Source organism: Aquarana catesbeiana, linkage group LG07 (genome assembly GCF_042186555.1).
Source record: "Aquarana catesbeiana isolate 2022-GZ linkage group LG07, ASM4218655v1, whole genome shotgun sequence".
NCBI lineage: Eukaryota > Metazoa > Chordata > Amphibia > Anura > Ranidae > Aquarana > Aquarana catesbeiana.
The window spans coordinates 67275396-67293383 of NC_133330.1; the positions used below are offsets into that span (position 1 = coordinate 67275396).

The following is a 17988-nucleotide window of genomic DNA, read 5'->3' on the forward strand; positions in this document are numbered from 1 at the left end:
AATTTGCTTTACTTTCACTGTTCTCCAGTGTTCTCTTTCTGTGTGTTTGGTATATCTGCTGATATAAATCCCCATTGTAGGCCACAATTACATCTACTGCGGACTTTCCAGAGTTTGTTTATGGAAGGTTATAACTAAGACATATGAGGAAAAAAGCACATGTAGTTTACAACGTTTGGGGAAAGAGCCAGGCACTACAGAACACCTGTGATCCATTCATATAGTTCTGTCCATCTGGTTTTCCCGTGTATCTAAAAGGAATGTTTTATTGAACACTCAGCCGAGAACAGGCCTGGAAAAGGGACGTGTACGCTTAAATAATAGGGGCACATTTGATACTTGTTTATATTCCAAAGCAACACCTCCAAAATCATTTTTTATTATCTGATGACATTGATTATCCAGTAATTCAGTAAGTACTAGAAAGCAAAATAAGCCACCTTTAGTAACAAGTAATCCTGCGGCAGCATTCAACGCATTTCAAGACACAAATGATTTATATGGGCAGAGAACAATCTATAAACTATTTGCCGAGAAGCTTGTGGATGAAGATGGTGTCACCAATAAAGTACAGATCTTTCCCAATATCTGCGATCTTAAAAGTTCATTTCTTCTCCTGATCTACAAGTAAATTCAACCACAAAGAGTGGAATGCTGTTTTCAGTACAGTCCACCACTACAATATTAGATATTCACCAATATAGACTGAGTGGCAACAGGGTACAGGTATGCCTATATAGCACGAGGTAAAACCGCCACGAGTGGGATGCAATTCTCTATCATGGCTCTAAAAACAATATGGATGTTATATAATTTAACGTATCAATAAACTTTATTGATCTAGAAGCCTTCATGGATCCTTCCACCCTAACACATTTTGCCCACCTAATGGGTGTAAATACATCGTCAAGGTGCTACTAACCCTCACATTGAAACATATGTCCATGTCCATCCTCACATACCAATGACTACCTCATGTTTTTTTTTTTGCAGAAAAAGCCTGAAAACATGTTTTTTTTTAATTTAGAAGTCATATCATTCTGTCCCACAAAGTTTTAAACCACTGTTTTTGAAGTTTCTGTCTGAGGCTTGAGCAGAACTTATATCATGGTCATGTGCACTTCTAGCCTCAGACTACATATACCATGATAGTAGTACCAGGGCCAGCATATTGTACAGTGGGAATGCAGCCTGTAGGGTTAGCGTACCCCCCAGGATGTAAGGAGGCAAAAAAAAACAATACGAAACAATTTAATGAAAAATAGGTTACAGGGCCATTAACCAGCTGCAGACCGCCTGCAGTACATATACTTTAGGCAGGTGGCAAAGACAGGCTATGTGATGCACCTGTACGTCACTTAGCACATGTTGTGCGACCACGGTGTCCACAAGACATAGTGGATTGCAGTTGCTGATATCCGATTGGCCAGGTGATCATGTGTCATGTCTCAACAAATCTGTTATGAATGAATTTCATTCATAACAGCTGAGTTTCCTATAGTGAGCTGTGATTGGCCCACAGCTATTACATGTTACCTAGGCCAATCACAGCACCCTGTACCATGTGATAGCTGGTGGCCAATCACAATAGAAAAATCACAGTTGCTATGAATGTAACCCATTCATGACAGTTCAAAACAATGCAGCAATCAAAGTGTAAAAAAAAAAATCCTTGATCATCCCCCAGAGTAGAACAGCGGTGCTTTGATGATACTGAACTACTCTGATGAAAATGTAATTAAAAAATGATTTACTTTTTTTTTTTTTTTTTACATGCTGTCAGCAGTTAGTCTCCCTGATCACCACCACACCAGTCATATGATGAGGCTGTATTGCACTGGTGACAGTACATAAAACACCCCCACATTTTATTTAATTTCTTCATTTTCCAAAAAATTGTAACAAAACATTACAACTTTAAAAAACTCACCATGCCGATTACCTCAGACTGTCTACTTTCGAAAAAGGGGTCATTTGGGGGGAATTTTTACTGTCCGAGAATTTTAAGGGCCTAATGCCGCGTACACACGAGCGGACTTTTCGACCAGACTGGTCCGACGGACCAAGTCCGGCGGACAATTCGACTGTGTGTGGGCTTCATTGGACCTGCAGCGGACTTTTTCGATTGAAAATCTGACGGACTTTAGATTTGTAACATGTTTCAAATCTTTCCGACTCGAGTCCGGTCGAAAAGTTGTACAAAAACCGACGCTAGGGCAGCTATTGGCTACTGGCTATGAACTTCCTTATTTTAGTCCGGTGTATGTCATCACGTACGAATCCGTCAGACTTTGGTGTGATCGTGTGTAGGCAAGTCCGTTCGCTGGGAAAGTCTGTCGGATAGACCGTCGGACCAGTCCGGTCGAAAAGTCCGCCCGTGTGTACGCTGCATAAGGCTACTTTCAGACTAGGGCGTGTTGGGCATCAGCGGTAAAGAGCCGCTATTTTTAGCGCCGCTTTACCGTTGTTTTTGCGGAGGCTTTCGGGCGGTAGCAGGGCGCTTTTAACCCCCGCTAGCAGCCGAAAAAGGGTTAAAACTGCCCTCAAAGCGCAGCTGCAGTGGCACTATGCCGGCTGTTCAGCGGCGCTGCCCATTGATTTCAATGGGCAGGGGCGCTTTAGGAGCAGTGTATACATCGCTCCTACAGCGCTGCAAGGATGCGGCTTGCAGGACTTTTTTCACTTCCTGCCAGCGCACCGCTCCAGTGTGAAAGCCCTCGGGCTTTCACACTGGAGTGAGAGGCGAGGCTCTTTACAGGCGATATGCAGGTGCTATTTTTAACGCTATAGTGCCTGTAAAGCGCATATGCAGGTGCTATTTTTAACGCTATAGTGCCTGTAAAGCGCGTCAGTCTGAAAGCAGCCTTAAGGCTACTTTCAGACTGGGGCGTTGGGGGTGACGGCGGTAAAGCTATTTTTATACCAGTGGAAAGAGCACCTTGATTTCTTGTTCCTTCATGTTTCTACATTTATTGCAGTAAGTGTGAACAGGTGATATGTTTTTTCATAAAGAATAAAAAAAATTAAAAAAAAAAGTAAAAAAAAAAAAAAAAAGCTGATGGGCAAAGGTGGAGTTTTAAATATCCAAATGAAGAAGTCTTGAGGTTTATTATAATAGGTGGGCCAACCTGTAAATAGATGAACACCTTTTTATTAAAGTATTACCTTATATTTGGGAATGGCCTTTAAAAGTTCTTTCACTGGAACATCTGTGCCAACCACACCTAGGAGAACCCCCTTTGATCTCTGCAGAAAACAAGAAATGAAGGAAAACAGGCATCTAAGTAAGGTAAACATCCATTGGTAAAGCGTTACAGACATACACTAATTATTTTCATGTTGTCATAAATCTATTACAGTACACAGATGACTTTCGGCTTTGTTGTGCCGACGTTTTGGAGACACTGATGGATATGAATGAAAATAGAATGAGAAAAAACAGCTGCATCATTTTGTTTCTTCATTCGGATGAAAAATGCTCCAACATGAGAAATTTATCAGCAGTAATCAACAAATACGTGTTTCAACAACACATCAGGGAAGATCTGACACTTTTATGATTACAATTATTATGTGAATTTCCACAGCTTTTATCACTGCCAAATGTTTTAAGAAGAAAATGTTCAAGGGTGCTTGAGGCCTTCACCGAGAGTCCTCCATGTTGTGCCTGCACCAGTATGCAATATAACAGAGCCTACAGGTTCATTAAGAAATTGAATAGTTGCCAACGGGCCTGGTTTTCCCAGACTTATCCCAAATGGGTTGCCAACTGTTCATTGGAATCACATTTGCCCCCTTACCCTCTTCCTTCTTGATCAAAAAGTAAAAAACATGACATGGGAACTTGCACGCAAGCTTTAGGATATCTGTACAATTCTTTATTCTTAAAGTGTAAGTTCACCTTTTCAGAAAAAATGAAAATGTACCATTACCATACACCCTCCCCAACCTCATCCCAGTCACCCACTGTGGGTGATAAGCTGCCAGTGCCGTAGCAGCAGTCCAGACAGTGGCTGCCCATCCAGTAGGAGCACAGGGGCACTGTCCCCTTAATCCATGTGCCCAGCCCCTAATCTACATGCAGGGCGTCGGACGCATGGATTTCAATAGGGTTTTTTTTTTTTTTTTTTATTGAAGCATGTGATTAGAGCCTGAGGCTTAAAAAAAGGGTTGGCTCAGGGGCAGAGCACTGAGCCCTGAACTCATCCAGTTGTGTGACAATAGCAAATTGATATTCGCTATTGTCTTTCTGATTCTCCTCCCGGCCAATCAGAAAACGGCTCCTGAGACCCAATTGGCTTGGGAGTCTTAGGAATCCTGGCCAATTGGGTCTCAGAAGGACCCACTTCCTATTCGGCCCCAACTCTTCCCTGGAGCAAGGAGCAGCATCGGCCTCCTAAGGTAAGGCCACTGATCACCGTCTGTCCGGGGGGGTACTGATCGCCGCCGTCCGCCTCCCGCGGGGGGGGGCACTGATCACTTCCGTCCATCTACCGGGGGGGCAGGTTTGTTTGACACCCCCCAAAATATTAAGCACCAGTCACCACTGAGTCCAGGGGTTTGAAATGCTCTTTCTCCTCCCCCTTCTTTCTGCAGGTCTTCCAGGATGGATCAGAGTGGTTCTGATTGCTCACCGCCAGCACAGAGAATCACCCTGATTCATCACCGAAGCCCTGCAGAAAGGAGGGGCAGAAGAATGGGGACTTCAAATCCCCAGAATACTACACTGACTGCATGGCCACTCATCACTAGGGATGTCCCGATACCACTTTTTTAAGACCCAGTACAAGTACCAATACTTTTTTTCAAGTACTCGCCGATACCAATTACCGAAACTTTTATTTTTAGGGGGGGGGGGGTTGATGCTGTCTGTGTTTTTTTTTTTTTTTTAATTTTTATTATTTTTTACAATAATTTTTTTTTTTTATTTATTGCAATACCTTGTGTGTTTTTTATATCTCCCCCTTGAGACAGAGAAAGAGACCGAGGATAGAGATTCCCCAGTCCCTTTCTCTGCAGCCTCAGCTGCACTGAAAATGAATGGAGAGAAGACAGCGGCTCTTCTCCATTCATAAACTGAGACATCCTAATCACAGGAGATTACAATGTTTCAGTTATGTGAATGGACAGAGTCAGCTGACTCTGTCCATACACAAAGGAAGGGGGAGGGCATGGAGAGGGACAACAGAACGGAGAGGGACAGCACAATGGAGAGGGACAGCAGAACGGAGGGGGACAGCAGAATGGAGAGGGACAGCGGAACGGAGGGGGACAGCAGAACGGAGAGGGACAGCGGAACGGAGGGGGACAGCAGAACGGAGAGACAGCAGAACGGAGAGGGACAGCGGAACGGAGAGGGACAGTGGAATGGAGAGAGACAGAGAAACGGAGAGGGAGAGTGGAATGGAGAGAGACAGCGGAACGGAGGGGGACAGCGAAACGGAGGGGGACAGCGAAATGGAGGGGGACAGCGGAACGGAGGGGACAGTGGAATGGAGGGGGCATGGAGGATGCGGTGACAGTCAGCGGTGATCGCGTGTGGGAGAGTTATAAGCACCGATCACCGCTGTATAGATTTCACTAAAGCAGCTGAAAGCCGCTGGGGGAGAAGCTTGTAACTACCCCACGCGCCGATCACTGCTGACTCTCAAGGTATCGGGGGAAGCATTGGGAGCATTTGCTTGAGTACAAGTACTTGGGCAAATGCTCGGTATCGGTGCCAATACTGATACTAGTATCGGCATCGGGACAACCCTACTCATCACCCATGGAGGTAAGTACAGCGGGGATCAGAAGGGTGTAGGGTGTTAATTCACCTTTTCATTTTATTCTGAAAAGGGCAAATAACCCTTTCAGTTAAAAGCCCACCCTCTCTCAGCCCTCTGTTCTAATACATATACTCATGACATGATAAAAGTGAGCAGCACAGCCACTTCAAGATGCTGTTAGGTCCGCTTTATTGGATGGTAAAAACAGACAGTTGAGCTGTGATTTTACTGATCTCCCACCACTCACCTAAAGTTTACAATACAGCCAGAGGGGGCTGTGCAATTGCCATGGCTGCGATGCTTTATATCTCAGCAAAATTAGCACAGAAGATTGAACTGACAAGCAGCACTGCCTGTCAAAGTCGCTCATTCATGTCAGTTGGGCTGCGCCGCAACGGCGAGCCAGATTCTGGTCCCATATAAAATAGACAAGTGTGAACATAGACTAAGGGCTCCTTCACAAGTGCAGCAGGGACTGCCATTTCTCTGAAAAGCAATCCATGCTCAGACTGCTTTTCTGAGCTGTTTGACAGGCACCTTCTCATCACCTGATTTAACCCTATAGTTGCTGTACTATGTAGTCGCAAGCATTGCACGCAATTGCAGTGGAGTTGTGGAGCGGCCCCATAGAACTACATTAGACAAAAGCAACATGTTGTTTAAAGTGGTTTTAAAGACAGAAGGTTTTTACCTTCAATGGACACACAGAGCCAGCACAGGAGTGAGCACGTACAAGTTCCCCCAGACAGGTACATATCATGAAATCAGTGGGCCCGTGTGCAAGATCAAAAGTGGGCCCTAGGCATACAAAAGAAAAACGAGAAAAGTGGGCGTGGTCTAAATTGTGCAAAATATTGTCCGTGTCTTAAAGGGGGTGTGGTTAGAGATAACTTACATAGTACAGAATGTGTAGGGAATGTTCAGTGCGAAGTGTCCAGCAGTGATAGTATGTGCCGGAGAAGAGTGCAGAGTTTATGGTGGAGGGTATTATGTGCTGGAGAGGAGTGCGGAGTGTATTGCGGTGGTAATCATGTTCAGGAGAGGAGTGCAGCGTGTACAGTGATGGATAGTATGTGCACGAGAGGAGTGCGGAGTGTATTGCGGTGGTAATCATGTTCAGGAGAGGAGTGCAGCGTGTACAGTGATGGATAGTATGTGCACGAGAGGAGTGCGGAGTGCATGGGGCAGTGGGTAGTATGTGCAGGAGCGGAGTTTATGGAGGTGGGTAGTATGCGCAGGTGAGGAGTGCGGAGTGTACAGCGGTGGGTTAAGTATGTGCAGGATCGTGTCAGTAGGGCAGCTTTATTTTTATTTATTTTTTTATATACAATTTTAGTTTTTTACTACAATTGTTGAATTTTTTAGTATTTTTTTTTTCATTTTTGATGGTTTCAGTAGTTTTTTTTATTATTATTTATTCATTTTGTTTTACAAATTATTTTTTTTTTTTAGATTGCTTAAATTGTTTTCTCACAATGGTTTTTTGGAGAGGAGGGGGTTGGGGCAGTCGACTGTGTCAGTAGTTTATTATAAAAAAAATTTTCACATTGTTTTTATTATTATTATTTAATGTACAGATTATTATTATTATTGTTATTAAAACAGGTTGAACTGGATAGACTATTGTCTTTATTCAACCTTAACTATTATGTAATTATGTAAGTTCTTTTTTTTTTATTAGCCCTGTTGGGGGGCTTTGGTGAGATATCAGGGGTCTAAACAGACCCCTGGCATCTCCCCTTTGAATGAACAGGAGAATGAACAAGAAACAGAGGGTCCTCTTCATTAGTAAACTAAAGCATCGTAAACACAGTTCACAATACTTCTGTTATGAATGGACAATGATCACTCGGGGCCCATGTGCAGTGAACCCTCTGCACCCATGGATGATACGCCACTGCCACCAGAGCAAGTGGCTTGCTATGAGGGCACTCAGCAGGAAAGTGGAGCCAGGATTGCCAGTGAAGACACCAGATCTGGAGGATCAGGGCTTCAGGGGAGGTCAGTATGACATGTTGGTTATTTTAACAAAATAAAAATGTTGCCTTTACAATCATTTTAAGTTTTGCTGCAAAGCTCAGCATGTGTACAGCTGTGAATGGCTGAATGTTAGTATTCAGGCGAGTGGTTGCGGGAAGTAAAACCATGGCTCAACCGTCTGATTTTGCTGTTCCTTGGCCGCACATGCTCCTGAGCACTGGAAGTGCTGATTATTGCACACAGAGATTTCCAACATGTTATAAAGTCCCTGTATAACCTTACTTCCACCATTTTCTTGGCTTTTTTGGAATTTTGTTCATTAGGTGATTAATGGATCCAGAGTTAAAGATGACAGCTAAACACACACACAAATGTGGCCCCGCCCCCCTCTGATGCTACGGGAAAGCCATAGGGATATCCCTGTGCGTCAGAGGGGGCGGGGTAACCCGGCGACGTCATCGTGTGGCCCGCCCTCACTTATAAAAGAGCTGTCACTTGAGAGCGGCCGGTCATTACAGCAGGTGCCTCCCATGGAGGCAGATCGTAGGCGATCTTTTTAGGTCTGTTGGAGTGCGAGAAGAAGAAGAAGACTCCGTGGGACTGTTTTATTTTTTAATTTTTAGAATAAAGGACTTGTCCCAAGGCGTGTATTGTGGTTTTTTTACCATTTTCACACATTTTTTGTGAAATGGTAGGGGAACATTTGTACCCCGTTACCATTTCACACAGGGGGGCAGCTGGGATCTGAGGGTCCCCTTGTTAAAGGGAGCTTTCAGATTCCGATAAGCCCCCCGCCCGCAGACCCCCACAACCACCGGGTAAGGGATGTGGGGATGAGGCCCTTCTCCCCATCAACATGGGGGCAAGGTGCTTTGGGGGGCTACCCCAAAGCACCCTCCCAATGTTGAGGGCAAAAGGCCTGGTATGGTTCAGGAGGGGGGGGCCGCTCTCTCGCCCCCCCTCTTTTCCTGCAGCCTGCCAGGTTGCGTGCTCGGATAAGGGTCTGGGATGGATTTTTGGGGGGACCCCACGCCATTTTTTAAAACATTTTTGGCGCGGGTTCCCCTTAAAATCCATACCAGACCTGAAGGGCCTATTTTTTTTTTACATTTTGGTTCGGGGTTCCCCTGTGGGGGAATCCCATGACGTTTTTATCAATGAACTTTTATGTGTATTGCCGGGAGTCAGGACCGACAATTCATTATAGCCGCGAGTACTTTTAAATGACTTTTTTTCCTTTAGAAATGTCATTTTGCTCTCGGACTGTGTAAACACGGGAAACATGCGCCCCTTTATAGGCATACTATAGACACCCAAGGTACGAAAGTTAAAGGAATATTACACTTTTATTGTTTCACTTTAAGTATTAATAAAATCACTGTTCCTGAAAAAACTGCCTTTTTTAAAACTTTTTTTTGCATTGATACATGTCCCCTGGGGGCAGGACCCGGGTCCCCAAACACTTTTTAAGACAATACCATGCATATAAGCCTTTAAAATTAGCACTTTTGATTTTTCATGTTCGTGTCCCATAGACTTTAACGGTGTTCGTGTGTTTGAACAAATGTTTTGCCTGTTCGCATGTTCTGGTGCAAACCGAACCGGGGGGGTGTTCGGTCCATCCCTAACTATATGTATAGCGCTGTTTTTTTGTTTATAATCGCATAAATTGGTATAACAGTTTATAGCTAGTTGCTTAACACTTATAATCCTATAGCCTAGCGCAGATTTTTACACATAGAATTTTTATATAGTACATATCATCATTTTTTTCATCAGCATGGAGTTCGGCTTTAATGGTTTAGTGCCTTTTCTATCTGCTTGGAGTTCAGCTTTAACACATCGCTCTGCTGAACAATGTGTTAGTAGTACTTGACCCTTCTTTCAGCTCTGAATGCACCCTACACAGTACCTGCTGTGTTTGAAGTCTTTTTAGTGCTGAAAATAGTGGTAGTGGGATTTGTCCACCAAAAAGATCCATTGCATATTTCAAGGTTATTCACACCCTGTGCCCAGGAGTGCTGAACCCATCTCAGTTGCTATAAAAATAGGCTGTGATCATGAGATTTTAAAAGACATGCTTTACAATATGTGTACTAAATATGTGTACTAAAAATGTGTGCGCCCAAAACCTTTGAGTCCCGTACAGCTAGTAAATGTTTGATTTTTGTAGGACTCTTAGGGCCTCGTTCACACCAGTGGCCACTGATGTGTGCTGTTGAGTACACAGTGCTGTTGTATCAATCACAGCTCATTGTTCAGTTTACTTTTTTCAACTTTATTGGAATGTCACAAAATGACATTCCATTCATGTTTATTTACAGCAGCATTTTGCAATGCAGTGTAGTGTAGCGTTATACCCTGCAAAGAAAAAAGTAGTGTATGTCCTACTTTCTTTCTTTGTCCTTGGGTTGGGACTTCTCTGGGCAAGTCCTCCCAACACACCCAGTTTGAATAGGCCTTTAGTCAAAAAAAAAAAAAATTATTTACAGGTTGTGCAATCAAACGTCAGCCACATTTTTTAATATCATGGACAGTTTGTCTTGGGAACTGTATGTGATGACTCCGCATGTCAGGGAACCGTCTTATCTTTCCCTTGAGCACCAAAAGGTTAGTTGTACATCTGGACTTAAAAAACTGTGATGTTAGGCAATGTTCATTTAGGAGGACGAAATCTGCACTTCAAGCAATTCAAAGGCAAGGTAACCCAAGCTTCCTTCTTTTCATTGTATTAAAATGAAACCTTAACAGCCTAAAATCACTTTATATCGCTTACGTTTTATTCATTTGCGCCAACAACAAAATTTATAGTGGTCTACACCAGATGTCTGAGAAATGTTCATCTAAAAAGTTCAAAGTCTTTGTAAAGGCTCTTAAACCTCGCCAGCGCTGTAAATTGTCTCAGGTCTTTGTTTTCACCAGGTTTTGCAATTATATTTTTGCTGTAGAGCACAGTTTTGTATGGTAACTAGATATCACCAGATAATGATACAACAGACTTTGGCTTAGCATTCTGTTTCTTTATAGATAAATAAAAAGCTGTGTAGGAGAACAGAGGGTATTAGTACTGGGGGCATTTTGCAACCGAATAACTAACTGTGCGTAATTAAAACTAATAGCGTAAGATAATATAAAAGTGTTGGAAAAGATAATATAAAAGTGAATATTAAGAGAGTGATGTTTTTAAAATATCTCAAAGTATCGATTTTAGGTTTCCAACTGTGACACAATTGATGTACCAGGCTGAGCCCCTGTTATGCGTTTGGGATGGGTTCTAAGTGTATTTTGTGTCCCTGCGGCTGTGGGCAGGGATTTTGCAGGTATTCGCATCATTTCCTGTCCTTGCCGCACTGTCTCCTGGGATCTCGTGTCATTCATCCCAGGAGTCAGTGCGGAGAGCTGCCGCAAAATCTCGCGGGATTCCAACTCATCACATTCATCACAACGGGGGCGGGAACTTCCTAAGACGCCACCCGTTGTGATGGCAACAAAGATGTTTACTCCGCTCTGCACAGTTACCACTGAGCATGTGCGGGAACCAGCAAGGAATGCTGCTACATCTACTGTACTGGAACCAGGAAGTAATTAGCTCTTGTGCTTCAAATGCCCACAAGCAAGATGAAAACTGCAGTATATTATTTATATAAGTTACAATTTTAAAGAAAAACGGACATGGATGGAGGAAAAGAACACTAAAAGTGAGTGTGACATTAGAAAGATGGGAATTTTTAACTGTAAAAAAAAATTTAAAAAAATCGGGAGTGCACATCCGCTTTAACAGATAGTAACCCGCGTTTAAAACGTCTGTTTTGCCACAATTAGATGCCGCGTTTAGCTGCGTTTTAACGCGTTTGCATGTAAAAGCATTTTTCAAAAAAATATATATATATATATTTTTTCAAAATAGCCAAAATCGAAAAACGGCTTTAAACACAATGCCGCTAAACGCGAGTTACCCCGTTTAGAAGCGTTTGGCGCTTAAAATGCCTCTAAACTCAGCTTCTGAACCCATTTTTCTGCTTTCCAAAAAAAGCCTCTAAACTCAACTGTCTAGAAACGACTGTAAATGAACCTGTGTACATGTACTGATAAGATAACATAGAGGAGAGTTCAGGAGCAGTTGAAAAAAATGCCCAACTGCTCCTTAGACCCCTTTCACACTGGGGCAGTTTGCAGGCGCTATTGCACTAAAAATAATAATAATAATAGCGTCGCTTTACCGCCGACGCACCCCCCGCCCCAGTGTGAAAGGGGCCTAAACGTCCGTTTAGCAGCAGCAGTGTACATGAGGCCTTAGCTTAATTTCTGTAGAAATGTAGAAAAGAGCACCAGACCAAAACTGGATAAAAGAGTTTAACTCTTTTATCCAGAGTTAACTTTAATTGTTGGTTCAAACGACATAAAAAAAGTTTCCAACTTTTTCAGTAGCAAATGGAAACACAAATTTTAGATATTAAAGTTCTTATTGATATCAATGTTTATAGATATTGGGCTTTCCATGAGGAATGAAGTTTATATACAAGGGCCATTTGGTCAATGAGTTTTAAACATTGCTATCAATATAATAATTTAAATGTCTGTCCCTATTCAGAGCAGATAAAGTCTACTAAAGAAATGCTTTGTTTTGTTTGAATATTAGGGATGTAGCACCTGTTTGGTCCACCTCTACATCTAAGCCCCCCGTTCATGTTGACGCGATTTGACTTGCGATTTGACAGGTCAAATCATATGTCAAATTGCAACCAATTGCCGGCAATAGCACCATCCCAATCAGTGCGACTTTGCGGCGCCGCACCGATTTCCAAAAGGAGTTCCTGCACTACTTTTGGCGATTTCATAGGCAACTTCAATAGGCATCTGTGCATGAACCCGCACAGATTTCTTTCAAGTCGCCCCCGAAGTCAGACTGAGATGTGGCTTTGAAATCGTGTGAGTTCAAATGAAGTCACACAATTTCGAAGCCGTGTTCAATGGGAATGTGGGCTTATACGTTAATTGTTGGCTAAAATAAATAATATAAAAACAGTCAGCGCATTTCGGGGGCAACACCACTCCCCCTTCATTAGGGCTCAACAATTGCTGTCAAGTTGTTACTCCGTGAGGACAGTTCAATACTGCTTGTAATATAGATCTGTGAAGTCACTGTTTTCACTCTCTAAGTTTTATCCTGTGTTGAGCCCTGATGAAGGGGAATGGCGTTGCCCTTAAAATGTGTTGGCTGTTTTTTTATGACTTTTTTGGCCAACAATTCAAATTATCTTGGTCTCTCATCTGGTTCAGGTCTGGCACTTTTTTCTGTATTTCTATGGTTTCAGCTACTGTTGGGTGCCTGTTGAGGGAAGCCTTGCTGTGTTGGAACCTCCTCACCAGTGCCATTGAGCCAGTTTGAAGCTTTCCTGCATCTGAATTCACATTCCAAGTTTAAAAGTTCCCTCTTTGAGTATGTTGTTATATTTTAACTTCTGGACTCATGGATCAGAAAGAGAATAATGTTAAATAAGTCACCTTTAAATCCTCATGTGGTGAAATGACTAGTTTATTCCAATGTGACAACATATGCTGAGCCTGGCTCACAGGCTACATCAGCATTAAAAGGGTTGTAAAGGTAAAAATTTTTTCACCTTAATGCATTCTATGCATTAAGGTGAAAAAACTTTTGACAGTACCGCCGCCCCCAGCCCCCCCGTTTTACTTACCTGACACTTCGAATCTTCGCTGCTCGTCCTCGTCATCTTCATTGCAGCTCAGCCTGGTCGCTGATTGGCTGCAGTGGATGGATTGAAAGCAGCGCAGCCATTGGCTCGCGCTGCTGTCAATCACATCCGATGACGCGGCGCGCCGGGGGGCGGGGCCGAGTGATACAGCGAGCGGCTATAGCCGCCGGCTGTATCACGGGAGCGCGCCCGCAAGCACTCACCACCGTGCGAGGGAGCTCGCATTAAGGTGGTAAATGCTTGCGGGGAGGAGCTGAAACAGCCGCCGGGGGACCCCAGAAGACCAGGTTCGGGGCCACTCTGTGCAGAACGAGCTGCACAGTGAAGGTAAGTATAACATGTTTGTTATTTAAAAAAAAAAAAAAAATTAACTTTACAACCCCTTTAATTACTGTATATCGGGCTCGTTGGCATTATAGCAGGAAAATTAAAAGAGAAGTTCCGGAATGTAAAATCACAAACATTCATACTCACCTTGGTGAAAGCAGCATCGGTCTAGTGCTACATCTGTCCACCGCTACCTATAAGACCAAGAACTGAGTGATCAAAGACTGTTGATCGCTCAGTTCTTGGTCTTCAGTTGGCAGAGAACTTGTGACTGTCAGTCACCCGCTCTCTACTCTGCCCCTCCAGTGGTCACTGGAGTGCCAGGCTGTATAGGGGTGGAGTGGCTGGCTCAGGCTCTTGGCGGCTCTCTGAGAGAAGTAGGGCCAAAAAAGCTTTGGCCCTACTTCTCTTTTAAAGATGTAAGGGCCAACCTTATCAGTCAGTTTGGTAAAATGACTGTTTATGGCTGAACAGGTATCCTTATTTCTGGCCCTTCCTAACTACAGATTATTTACAGGGGCAATGATTGCTTTCTCGCCATGGATAATTTACAAGACCGTACCTATTTACACTGATAGCCCACTCTTTAACTCTACCCCTGTGTCTGTGTTATGCTAGCCTGATTTTCAACATTTAACAACAGAATAGCTATTAGGAGCTAATTAGTGAGGGGGCAAGGAAAATCCATGTCACTGTTAGGTATTTCTAAGCATTTGAAACAGCCAAGAAAAAAGCATATACTATGGTGCTCAACTAAAATAAGCCACAAATTCTAAATCTGAATTCAGTATATCTCCATAGTTGCCAAAATTATGCAAAATTATTATTTTTTATTTACTTTGGATAAATAACATAAATAATAATTGAGTACATGTAATGTTAAAACTAACAGCGATCTTCATTAATGCTGCACTGGCATAGTTAAAATGCTTGTTAGCATTAATGCAGGCCCTTGTCCTTTTTAAGGTTACCCTTACCTGGGCTTCACTGTTGCAATACAATGGTGCACTATGAGTCCACTTACAATATTAGAGTGGTTTATTCAGGACCCTGTGATAGATTCTCCCGGGACAGAGGCTTTTGGAGGGGACTGCATTGTTAATTGTACTAATTAACTCACCTATTGTCTGCTAGCAAACTACTGTGGGAGTGTTGAACTTATGATATTGTGTAGTGTACTTTGTGAGCTCGGTGCCGGCAAGTCTAAGGAAATCTGATTAACCATAACATTGTCTGGGTGGGCATTAAGTCATTTAGTTAACCACTTCAGCCCTGGAAGGATTTACCTCCTTAATGACCAGGCAATTTTTTGCGACACTGTGATTTAAATGACAATTGCGCGATAATGCGACGTTGTACCCAAACAAATTTAAATGACAATTGCGCGATAATGCGACGTTGTACCCAAACACATTTTTTTCCCACAAATAGAGCTTTCTTTTTGTGGTATTTGATCACCACTGTGGTTTTTATTTTATTGCGTTATATACAAAGAAAGCCGACAATTTTGAAAAAAAAAAAAAAAACAATATTTTTTACTTTTTGCTATAATAAATATCCAAAAAAGAAATAAAAAAAATGTCTTCATCAGTTTAGGTCAATATGTATTCTCCTACATATTTTTGGTAAAAAAAAAAAAAACAAAAAAAAAACACAATAAGCGTATATTGATTGGTTTGCGCAAAAGTTAAAGCGTCTACAAAATAGGAGATAGATTTATGGAATTTTTATTATTATTTTTTTTTTTAGTAGTGGTGATGATCAGTGATTTTTAGCGGGACTGCAACATTGCGGCAGACAGATCGGACACTTTTGACACTTTTTTGGGACCAGTGATACAACGATCAGTGCTACACAAAATGCACTGATTACTGTATAAATGTCACTGGCAGGGAAAGGATTAACACTAGGGGGCGATCAAGGGGTTAAGTGTGTCCTAGGGAGGTGTTTTTACCTATGGGGGAGTGTACTGACTGGGAGTAGAGAGAGATCACTGTTCCTAATCACTAGGAACAGACAATCTCTCTCTACTCCCCTGACAGAACGGGCATCTGTTTGTTTACATGGGCAGATCCCCATTCTGGCTCTTTGTGGAGTGATCACGGGTGGCTGGCAGACATTGCAGCTGCCAGCCACGAGCATTGGCTCCGTCTCTGGTGCTGGCCCGCTATATCTATTACACAAAAAGCAGTACCGGGACAGCGATTTGCGCAATAGAGCCAACCTGCTGCTGTATATCGGCGGCGGCTGGTTGGCAAGTGGTTAATAAGTGCATGTTAATTATATTTCTGGTTACAGTTTGTATTGTTAGGGTAATATGATCAGGAGGGGTCTGTTCTCCTGTGGGGTATATATTCTGTGTGAGTTTGTTCAATAAAAGTTCCAGTTTTGCAGCTGAGCTAGTCCCGTCTAGTTCTTGGTTCCAAATGCAGCTATAATATCTGATATCTATGTTCAGACTGGAGGAAGTGGTATACTGATGGTTCCGTCACAGACTCTGTGTTATTCTGTGAACGGGGTAACCAATCGAATAAAGCAAGAGAATAAAATAGAAAATTATCTTACTGGTCATACAGTGCCTTGAAAAAGTATTCATACCCCCTGAAATTTTCCACATTTTGTCATGTTACAACCAAAAACGTAAATGTATATTGTTGGGTTTTTATGTGATAGACCAACACAAAGTGGCACATAATTGTGAAGTGGAAGGAAAATTTTTTACAAATAAATATCTGAAAAGTGTGGCGTGCATTTGTATTCAGTCCCCTTTACTCTAAAACCCCTAACTAAAATCTTTTGGAACCAATTGCCTTCAGAAGTCACCTAATCAGTAAACAGAGTCCACCTGTGTGTAATTTATTTTCAGTATAAATAGCTATTCTGTGAAGTCCTCAGAAGTTTGTTAGAGAACTTTAGTGAACAAACAGCATCATGAAGGCCAAGGAACACACCAGACAGGTAAGGGATAAAGTTGTGGAAAAGTTTAAAGCAGGGTTAGGTTATAAAAAATATCCCAAGCATTGAACATCTCACAGAGCACTGTTAAATCCATCATCCGAAAATTGAAAGAGTATGGCACAACTGCCAACCTACCAAGACATGGCCGTCCACCTAAACTGACAGGCCAGGCAAGGAGAGCAATAATCAGAGAAGCAGCCAAGAGGCCCATGATAACTCTGGAGGAACTGCAGAGATCTACAGCTCAGGTGGGAGAATCTGTCCACAGGACAACTATTAGTCGTGCTCTCCACAAATCTGGCCTTTATGGAAGAGTGGCAAGAAGAAAGCCATTGTTGAAAGAAAGCCATAAGAAGTCCCATTTGCAGTTTGCGAGAAGCCATGTGGGGGACACAGCAAACATATGGAAGAAGGTGCTCTGGTCAGAAGAAACCAAAATTGTACTTTTTGGCCTAAAAGCAAAACGCTATGTGTGGTGGAAAACTAACACTGCAAATCACCCTGAACACACCATCCCCACAGCGAAACATGGTGGGTGAAGCATCATGTTGTGGGCATGCTTTTCTTCAGCAGGGACAGGGAAGCTGGTCAGAGTTGATGGGAAGATGGATGGAGCCAAATACAGGGCAATCTTAGAAGAAAACCTGTTAGATTCTGCAAAAGGCTTGAGACTGGGGTAGAGGTTCACCTTCCAGCAGGACAACGACCTTAAATATACAGCCAGAGCTACAATGGAATAGTTTAGATCAAAGCAAATTTTTGTGTTAGAATTGCCCAGTCAAAGTCAAGACCTAAATACAATTGAGAATCTGTGGCAAGACTTAAAATGCTGTTTACAGATGCTCTCCATCCAATCTGACAGAGCTTGAGCTATTTTGCAAAGAAGAATGGGCAAAAATGTCACTCTCTAGATGTGCAAAGCTGGTAGAAACATACCCAAAAAGACTTGCAGCTGTAATTGCAGTGAAAGGAGGTTCTACAAGGTACTGACTCAGGGGGGCTGAATACAAATGCACGCCACAATTTTCACATCTTTATTTGTAAAAAATGTATCAATTTCTCTCCCACTTCACAATTATGTGCCACTTTGTGTTGGTCTATTACATAAAATCTCAATAAAATACATTTACTTTTTTTGGTTGTAACATGACAAATTGTGGAAAATTTCAGGGGGTGTGAATACATTTTCAAGGCACTGTACATTAAAGGTTATGTCTTAGATGCTGTATTATTGGTGTATT

At 42.5% G+C, this 17988-nt stretch overlaps 1 protein-coding gene across 3 annotated transcripts in view; it reads right to left on the bottom strand.

Annotated features, from left to right (window-relative positions):
* The window catches only part of CACNA2D3 (calcium voltage-gated channel auxiliary subunit alpha2delta 3), a 1508837-nt gene that overhangs the window by 487445 nt on the left and 1003404 nt on the right, over positions 1 to 17988 (bottom strand). For all 3 annotated transcript variants that reach the window (XM_073592282.1, XM_073592284.1, XM_073592285.1), the window contains one exon: positions 3166 to 3246. In XM_073592282.1, coding sequence (XP_073448383.1) covers positions 3166 to 3246 — 81 coding nt within the window. The remainder of the gene's footprint in view (positions 1 to 3165; positions 3247 to 17988) is intronic.